The 10,239-nt window shown below is 39.5% G+C and overlaps 1 protein-coding gene across 3 annotated transcripts in view; it reads right to left on the bottom strand.

Annotated features, from left to right (window-relative positions):
- Window positions 1–503: 503 nt before the first annotated feature.
- The window catches only part of dicer1 (dicer 1, ribonuclease type III), a 54,895-nt gene continuing 45,159 nt past the window's right edge, over window positions 504–10,239 (bottom strand). For all 3 annotated transcript variants that reach the window (XM_060933698.1, XM_060933699.1, XM_060933700.1), the window contains one exon: window positions 504–6,211. In XM_060933698.1, coding sequence (XP_060789681.1) covers window positions 6,046–6,211 — 166 coding nt within the window. In that variant the 3' untranslated portion in view covers window positions 504–6,045. The remainder of the gene's footprint in view (window positions 6,212–10,239) is intronic.

Raw genomic sequence — 10,239 nt, 5'->3', positions numbered from 1 at the left:
CAACTTTGGTCAAAGCAGGGACCCTGGAGCTGTGAGGTACCAGTCAAAAATCATGACAATGGGTCACAAATGGGTCATGTGGATTTTGGTCTAAAACATGCATTCAAAAATGGATCAACCTGACCACAGAATAAGGTTTTTGAAATGGCCGTCCCAGTCCTCTGACTGTTGGGCGAAAATCTGAAGAGGAGAATTCACAAGAGACGAGATATAACTCTGGAGAAATTCTATCTTAAAGTGTCATCTCAGATTCCTTACTCTCATCGAGTGTGAGAGGTGCTATGAAGGGTCCTCCCCTTAGATTTCTCCTATTTTCAGTTTGACATTAAACTAATTAAACAGCAGATATTTGCCCATAATGTATTTTACTAAAAGTGCTAATAATTCTAGAGCTGTTTTAAAGATACACAAAAAAAAAGGCACAAGAGATGACCTCCAGGATTCAACCCAAGTGACTCCCCCCCCAATTTGGGAACAAAGACAGACAAGCATTGGATGACCATACCATAACTTTATTGTAGATACATTTAACTACAATTATTTAAAAAAAAAAAAAGGGAAAATAAAGAGTATTAAAGGTGTTTGTGATCCATAAGGTGCAGATCGTGAACCACTGTAGCACTTTTACAGTATGAATAAGAATTCGTTCATGTTCCTTAAAACAGCGCTGCAGCTCGGGATGGCCCGGAACGTCTCTGGATGAAAACGCTGGCTGTTTTTTGCGACACGTTCCCACAATTAGAAAGAAAAAAAAAAAAATTCACATCACAATTCCTCAGAATCCAGAGCCAGCTCAATGCTGATATGAGTGCATTTGATTATTAGCTTTTGTTTTCTGATTAGGTCAAAACAAGTGAACAAAATAGCAAAATACTGAAATGTAGACAACTGCTTGTTTGAGCCCTTTTTTCATGTACTTAGGGGCTGCAAAATGATTACATAAGAGGTATTTAATAAAAAAAAAAAGAAAAGAAAAAAGGGAGCTCTCTTTCGACATGCACCATTTGATCTGGGGCTACGATATGTTCAATATAACCTAACAGGGGGCCTAAACTTAATGCAACACATGCCTGTTGGAGGAACTGATTGATTTACAATTTAATATTGACGATATTACATTAAGGCAGGACATGAAGGTACACACAGGACGTACATTTAACCCCAGATTGTAGAGATGACCTATTTTTTTTTTCTACAGTGTAATTCTCAGATGATATCCTGCAGGCACGTTGTATGTTGTATCTTTCTGATCACTTTTTTTTTTTTAATACAATTGCAAAATACCAGCAGTGGAACAGCAGCAAAGGCCAAAACCACAAATTTTTTTTCTGTAACGGTATCATATATACATATTTTTTTTTTCTCTCTGACATGAGGTAAAGTATGGCGCCCAAGTGCAATGCTCATTTGTGCTACATGTACAAAAAAAAAAAAAGAAAAAAGAACAAACCTTTGAGCCAGGAAGAGAAACAAAACGCAGTCTGCAGTACGATGGAGGACAACCTGACGTCGAAACTCCCTTCTGACAACGAGATTTTACACAACACTTGCGTCATTCTCTAAGCAGTGGGAGCAGGTCTCGCTCGAGTGCTCAATCATTAGCTGTGACGATGTCATCAAAGTGGGTGTGGCACCATATGAACCATTTCACATTGTGGACAGAAGAGCTTCACTAACATCTGATATTGAAATAAAGAAGTGTGTACGGCATTGATCCGCTGGAAAGTTCACACAACCAAAGCTGGATGTCAAAAAAAAAAAAAAAAAAGTTGGAGTTATACAATGGGATTCAAAAGGAATAGTTTGGCAAAAAATGATTTTATATCACTTCCTGTCTACTGCAAATGTAGCCAAGATAAATTTGGCGCATGACATTTTTGTGCTGGAGTTATGAGTGTACAGTATCAGTCAAAAGTTTGAACACACCTTCCAGTTCAATGGATTTTCTTTACATTGATTAATTAAAAGTCACTTCATGTCTTACAGTAATGATGGATGGTCATTTCTATTTACTTAGCTGAGCGGTTCTTGACATAATATGGATTACTACAGTTGTGGAATAAGGCTATTTACTTTTATTCTATCCACATTCACGTGCTCTGATTGGCTACTCTACTACTAGGATATCAGCTCCTATACCGTGAGTAGAGTAAAACAAAACGGCAGCGCGTGCTGCTGAACCAACTGAGGATGAAATTATTAAAAAAAAAAAAAAAAGTAGTATCTGATGGTAAGAACATCTCTCTCTCTATTTTTCAAGAATTATTATAGCATTTTTCACAAATTGCTTCCGTCATTCCGCTGGTTTGTTTACATTCTAAGTGGAAATTATTTTGTCGAACGTTTTGTATAAAGTTTTTATCAAATTTGCAAAAAAAATAAAAATCCTCCGTTTCACAAAATGCAGTGAATGTGGACAGAATAAACTGTTATTCCACTCAATCTTGTCGTACATGGCTAATAGTCAATTCAGCGCTATGCGCCTCGCCGGCTATCAGCTCATGTACAACTTGATTTCATGGAATAACTTAAATAGCATTTTTATTAGTTACCATTTCCTGCTTGATCTCAAACGCATTAAGGCGGCAAAAAACTCGTCCAGTAATTAACTTTTGACGAGGCATGCCTGTTAACTGAAGAGCGTTCCAGGTGACCACCTCATGAAGCTGGTTAAGCTAATGCCAATAGTGTGTAAAGCGTCATCAAGGTAAACGCTGGATACTTTGAAGAATCTATAAAACGAAACGGAGTAAGGGCGTACAAACTTTTGACTTGTTTTGTCCGTAGCAAATATGTGCCTCAAACCACATCCACTTCATCAAATTGGCTGATATGTTTGTCAGTTAGAAACGTGACTAAAACTAAAAGGTGATTCTTTTCCAATAACAGCATGACCCTGGAGCAATTTATTCTTTTTAAAACCACAGCAATTTATTTTTTAATGAAGATCTTTTTATTTAAGTAGTTTATAATTATACTTAATCCTGTGGAATGTCTGCTATAAACATTTATCTCTACTGCTTCTCTTCGTCCTCCTTCATGCAGTTCATGAAGTTTCAGTTTCAGACTTTAACCGGAAAACTTAGTTTTACCCCTGACACTGGAGACTCCTTCCAAAAAAGGTTGGATATAATTATCATTTCCTTATAGAATAACTTCATCATAATCAGATTTTTTTTAAATATCTGGATATGTGGAGCATCTGCCATGCAAATATATTAACATAAACCCGTACATTTGCCTACATTTGAACTTCTGCTGCTGGAGGAAATTTGAGCACTTTCGATTGACCAGCACTGTGATATACAGATTTCTGACGGGCTGCCTGACTACATTTGTGAGGAAAGTGGCATCTAATTGTGTATTTTTTTTTAAACTAAACTATTCCTTTAAGTCCCTCTTTCCTCCATTCAATCCCGTGTGGCAGTGAGGAAACCTGATCGGATCAAACGAGGGGGACGAAACTGTGACAAAGCGCAGGGTCGCTGAACGCTTGCTCAAAGAAAAGATTGCACTCGGAGAAGTGTTAGTTAGGTGAGGCCAGGCAGTGACGCACGTGACACTTGGGGCTTTAAAAAAAAAAAAAAAAACACCTCCCGATAATACATGCCACCTGTTCGCTACAATTAGCCAAAGATATCGTCATACGGCTTTGATGGTACATTGGTATGCTCTAAAGACAAAAGGCACCATGTTGATGGGCATCTTATTTAAAAAAATAACAACAACAACAATTTGAATGGGAATGAAGTCTAGTGCAAATTGTAGTGTGTCCAAGCATCCCAGTCTAAGGTGCACAGAAGAGTACAGGAGCAGATATAACCACCTTATTTACGTCTGAAAGATTACAGCTCTATCTATGAATAACATCGCATTCATTTTAAACTAATCACACGGGGTGTTTGTGAGGTAGCGCCACCTGCGAGATTTCACTTCAGGAATAATTCCAGCCGTGCTGAAGAAAAACAAAACACAAAAAAAAAAAAAAGAGCGCAGAACGGGAGGTACCAAACAGGAATCACAGCGGTCCTCTTTACTCAGTCAGGAAGTTAAGACATGTCTTCACACGACATGAAAATAAAAATAAAAAAACCCACTCACTGCAATAATTAATTACAGCCTACAGCTCAATTTCTGGGGTTTGCATGATCAACACAGAGATATCGTCCTTTTTTTCCCTCCACCAGGAAGCAAAAGTAAACACATGAAAGTTGGCAGGGTAGTAAGACTTAGATGGCAAAAGGAGGGTAACATGGCTTGTGTGTGCTCAGGAAGCAGATTAGAGTGCAATCTGTTGATTTCCACAAGTGTTAAGCAACCCTTTCCACTGGTTTGGATTAAACGGAGATCCACACAGAAGCACTTAGCTGAAGCTTATGTACAGAGAACAGCTCTCTGTCTTTCCATCAAATTTGATGGGAAAAAACCCAAGCTGAAGGTTATTTATGTGCAGAGAACATCTCTCAGCTTTGCTTTTCTGCCCAAAATTTCAAGCATTTAAAAAAAAAAAAAAAGATGAAGCTGACCTCTACAACTTGACTGCTGCCAAAACAGGATGAGCAAACCAATGATTTAGGTCAAATAAAGAGGTATTATAGTTACAGTGCAAAAAAGATGAGAAATTCAAGCTTAATAATAATAATAATAATAATAATAATAATTAATAAAACAGCACCCAAAAAAAATAGGAAAAGAAAAAGAAAATGCATGCAATTAACTGAGGTATTCGAGTAAAAATGCCTATTAATAAGAAGACAAATACGTGAGACGACAAGCATAAAACTAAAGGCTGGTTTCCACGTCTCGAGGCAAGTGAAATCACGGAGGATCGAGTTCACTGACGCAGCATCGCATCACTACAGACTTTGGTGAGGTGAATGAATACGATTACAATATCGGTACGTAAAGGTGCTCTATGTATTACAGAAGTATCCGATCTTTTTTTTTTTTTAATTCCTTTTAAATTCTTTACAAAATCTGCAGCATATTTCCCGAGTGATATGTCATTTTTGTGTCCTAATATTAAAACTAAAAAGTTGTCAACGGAGAGACGTCTAATCCTCGCAATGATCATCCAACTGAACCAAAAACTCGTTCCTGGTATCAAAAGAGGTTCCTGAAAGCCAGAAACCCAACACAGTAATAAACACTTAATTGTTCTCTGTATATAATGGTTTATAATCGGTAGCTCTATTAATCTTAATATTTAATAGAATTCATCCAGTTGGTCTACACAGCTATGAAAACATGCATCGTGCTGATAAAGGAAAAGATCAGACACGCTAATGCTGCGGACAGTGGCCGAGAGTGAATGGCTATGAATCAGCAATGTGCACATGCAGTTCATTCACTGTTCGCTGCATTAACGTGTTCGTTCCTTTAAAAAAACGCTTCATTACAGTAAGTGGGAATGTTAAAGGAGGGTCTTTCTTTCGAAAACGCTACACTCAATGAATTTGGTGCCGATCTGATGAAATGTTCGTGACTGAGTGAAACAGAACGAACTAAGTGCAATGAAGTTTAAGGACAGCGTCTCAAGACCAAGGAAAACGCCACTCTCGTTCTGTGTTCTCTCTCTCTCTCTAAGCGTTTTGAAAACATTTCAAAAACTGGCACTAGTGCACAGACTGAGGAGTTTAGCGTTTTTGTCTTTTTTTTCCTCTCATGTAAATGTATAGCTTTCATTTGAACTATATACACAATCTAACACTAAAAGCATAAACTGATTTACACACTACCAACAAAGCAGATTTTCTTTAAAAGAAATAATAATAATAATAATAATACCAAAAAAAAGGCAAAGAGCAGTCACCTGACCTTTAACACTTACAGAATAAAGCAGTCTTGCGATCAAACAGCTTGGAGGAAATAAAAGGTAAAGATTGTGTTTGCGCAAAAAAAAAAAAGAAACCCATGAATTCAGTCTGAAGCCTCCGTTTCTGCTGATGGAAATTTCTCTCAGTGGAGGACACCGAACGAAGACGGCCCACGAAGAGGCTTCAGTGTGTCGCTGAGGGCCGGTGTGTGTACGTCTGTGTGTGTAGCTCAGCTGTTCTGGACCTGAGGTTGATTGGCTTTGAGGCTGCGCAGTGCGCGCCGTGCTGCTGCCGATTTTGCGATGCGATAGCTCCGACCAACTCCTTTAAACTTTCCTTTTCCCACCACCTCCACAGTCACGCGGACCTTCCCGTCATACGTCCTCTCTGCTGGACTGCAAGAGACAGAAAACACACACTCAAGTCAAACACTGAGACCTACACTTGAACCACTTCATCAACCGACCCCCTGACCTTAACACCCTATTGAGCTTATTCAGTCACATGACTTACCTAATATAGCAACCGCTGGCCAGTCATGTTGGACATTAACAAAATGGCGACTGTGTTCAAGGCTTCAGATGCAAATCTGCGCTTAATTTTACATGAATTAACTCATAAAACGTAAATTAAGATATGCACAAAAGTGGGATTTGGTACCCCAGACCCATATTCAATCCCAGCAGTGACTGATAACTGCTTTAGCCAGAAGCAGTTTAGTAGAGATGGCAAATTCCTGATCTGATACAAGAACTGAAGTCCCAGCAGTTGAAAACCTGGATATTGTAAACTGTCTGGTGTTAACACGACCTGCTGAGCATGCGGTGTTTTAGAAACAAGTTTACATACTCGATACTGATACATATAATACTTCTAATATCACCCATATGCTGTTGTATAAATGTTACCAGTTTTCCAGGAAGTCAGCGGATGGATCTGTGTGTGTACTTTGTCAAATGAAATTACCAGTTTTTGTTGTGATAGTCAGAGACCCAGAGATTAAATACGACCCAGATATAAAGTGTGTGCTGCAAATTCTACTGTACACTGATGGTTCCCATGTCCTGCTATCAGCCTCTGATAGCACGTTTAACAGCCGATATCCATTTATTCCAGCGCTCGGGATCTTTAGGAAATCTATAAAATGACAGCTGGGAATTTTTGTCCATCCAAATGCTGAACAACCGATTGTCATTGTAAATTTCAGCAACACCAACAGTATTAGAAAGATCTGTGTGCTAGTTTGTTTTACATCCAAAATGGCAGTGTGGACATTTGGACCGAGCTGTAACGTATGCATGACGTCACATGAACAGGGTCTATACACAATCTATACCTTAAAAATCTACTCCCTGCACCCTAACCACCGACACTCCCACCAACCTTAAAGGAGTACGCCACCCCCAAGTGAAATTGAGTCAGTCCCTGCAGTCCCTAGAGTTGGATGAGTGAGCCAAAGCGTTTTGTAGCCGACCCAGCCATTGTCCTGATCTGGAAACGTCCCGGTTAGCTTTTGCTTAGCGTAGTCGCTGTAATCCGGCGTGTCCAGCTAGCATTGTCGTTGCAAAAGTGAATCAAATAACTCAAGATTTTTTATAATTATTTCTCATGACCTGTACATTCACATCGAGTACACATATCAATGCAAATTAACACGAAGGGATTTACTAGACCGATTTATATCTGGAACTATTTTCGGCCACAGCACAGGCAAAGCACCGCTGCAGGCGCAAAGACACCACGCAGCACCACAACTTCCGTCAATACACCAGTGTTACCAGGGAAACCAGGGTTTTCAGGTGTTGCGTGGTGTCTTTGCGCCTGCAGCGGTGCTTTGCCTGTGCTGTGGCCGAAAATAGTTCCAGATATAAATTGGTCTAGTAAATCCCTTCGTGTTAATTTGCATTGATATGTGTACTCGATGTGAATGTACAGGTCATGAGAAATAATTATAAAAAAATCTTATTTGATTCACTTTTGCAACGACAATGCTAGCTGGACACGCCGGATTACAGCGACTACGCTAAGCTAAAGCTAACCGGGACGTTTCCAGATCAGGACAATGGCTGGGTCGGCTACAAAACGCTTTGGCTCACTCATCCAACTCTAGGGACTGCAGGGACTGACTCAATTTCACTTGGGGGTGGCGTATTCCTTTAACCTCCCCCACCCCATACCCTCAATAATCTACACTCCAACCTTAAAACGCAACCCAAACTACATTACTATCCTTGACAACCTACCCTCTACCACTAATTGTAACGCCCTATATATAACCTAGACCCCATCACTAACCTTAACACCCCATACAAAACCTACACTCTCTATCCCCAACACACAGCCCATGCTATTCCACTAACCTTAACACCCTGTACAAAACCTGCACCATACCAACAGACCTATAAATGCAACAACCTAAACTTACAAGAGTGCTCTGAGAGCACAATATCCCCCGCTGGTAACTAGGCCATAACTCTGGTAAAATGCAACAGAACTGAGTGAAATTGCAACGTGTATTACCGACATATAACAAAGAACCCTGTCAAGTTTCTTGAAATTCCTCCAAAAATTGTGAGCGGAGTTGATTTCAGAAGGTGAATACCCTTCCCTGGACGGACATCGCCATGACATAATCCTCCTTCAGGCCTTTCGGCCAGTGAGAGTTTATAAAAATTGTGAGGGAAGTTGATTTCAGAAAGCAAGCGCACCTTGATGAAACTGCCAAAGTACAAGTTTGTTAATAATCAAGGCCATAACTCTGGTAAAATCTGCCCAAATTAAACGAAAATTCAATCCGAGTATAACTGTCATACAACAAAGCCTTTTGCCAAGTTTGGTGAAATTCCTCCACAAATTGTGAGAGCTGATTTCAGAAGAACGTACGCCCTCATGAAACCGTCAAAGTACAAGTTATTTAATCAAGGGTCAAAATTCTGGGAAAATTTTCACAAACGAAATTAAATCACAATATGCGTATTACCGTCATATAATAAGGCCTTTTGCCAAGCTTCGAGAAATTCGGCCAAAAATTGTGAGAGGAGTTGATGTCAGAAGGCGAGCACACCTTCATGAAATTGTGAAAGTACAAGATTGTTAATCAAGGGCCAGAGCTCTGGTAAAATGCAACCAAATTGAACAAAATTGCAATATGCGTACTACCGACATACCAATGCCTCTTGCCAAGTTTCATAAAATTCCTCCAAAAATTGCGAGAGGAGTTGATTTCAAAAGGAAAAAAAACACTCGTGAAATTGTCAAAGTGTAATTTTGTTAATCAAGGGCTGTAACTCTGGTAAAATGTGACCCAATTTAACAAAATTACAATACATTTATTACTGACATATAACAAAGCCTCTTGTCAAGTTTTGTGAAATTCTTTCAGAAATTGATTTCAGAAGGTGAGCACCGTTCCCAGGACAGACGGATGGACATCGCCACAACATAGTCCCCCTTCGGGCCTTTCGGTCAGCGGGGGATAAAAACCCTACACACTTGTCCAACATATAATTTATAAGAAACCACTAACCTTAAAGTAGATACCCAGAATCTTTATTTTTAAATACATTTGAGTGGATAGTATCTCCATCCTTGACTCTTGTATGCTGCATAAATGGGTATAAAAAAATATATATTTTTTGAGAGTTAAAACAGACTGCAAAGTTGGCATTCGAGCTGCCCCACCGAGCCAGCCAGCCCTGAGCGTGTGACGTCACAGCGGTAACCGATTTTAAGGCCGAGGCCTTTGACAGCTATCGAACAAAGTCATATAAATAAAAATTTATGGTGAAAGTAAGAAATACCGTTACCAACTCGCTCAACTAAGACTGATTTGACTTCACTGATTGTGGGTTGACTCTCATTAAAACAGGATAGGTGTTATAACTTATGCAACATACACGTACATGCATGCATTTTCACTGATCAAACGTAAAAGGCTCATTAAATAATCAGATGAACTGAAACGATCACATTCTGAAGCAAATTAAATCTTATTTAAACGCACTTACTTAAACACAATACAAGTTACATGTATTAATCTAAATTCAGGTAAACAACAAGGAGTGTTGTTGTTTTTGTTGTTTTGTATCCAAATGACGATCTTCGCATCTTACCCATCTGTGTTCTCACTTCTTGAAGGCTGACCTTGTGGCCGATTGTTTAGAAACAATCTGACTTTCAGTTGTTCGTTGAGTTCTCCGTTCATTCGCTTCTTCCATGTAAAGGTGAGATATTGCTGCCAAGGCAAGCATATCCAGCGCAGAAATCAGACGGCTGCTCCATTCATTCTCCACTTTCTCCATACGGAGTACTCCGCCATTACTGCTCGGCTCAGGCAATTACTAAACCCCAGGATGGGACAGTTTTTAGCAACAATCACGGGGAGGTCCCTGCCCGAGTGACATCATGTATCGTTCCGTTCCGT

The sequence above is a fragment of the Neoarius graeffei genome, chromosome 11 (genome assembly GCF_027579695.1).
Source record: "Neoarius graeffei isolate fNeoGra1 chromosome 11, fNeoGra1.pri, whole genome shotgun sequence".
In the NCBI taxonomy this organism is placed as follows: domain Eukaryota; kingdom Metazoa; phylum Chordata; class Actinopteri; order Siluriformes; family Ariidae; genus Neoarius; species Neoarius graeffei.
The sequence above is the reverse complement of the archived record's forward strand: the minus strand, read 5'-3'. Positions and strand labels throughout refer to the sequence as shown.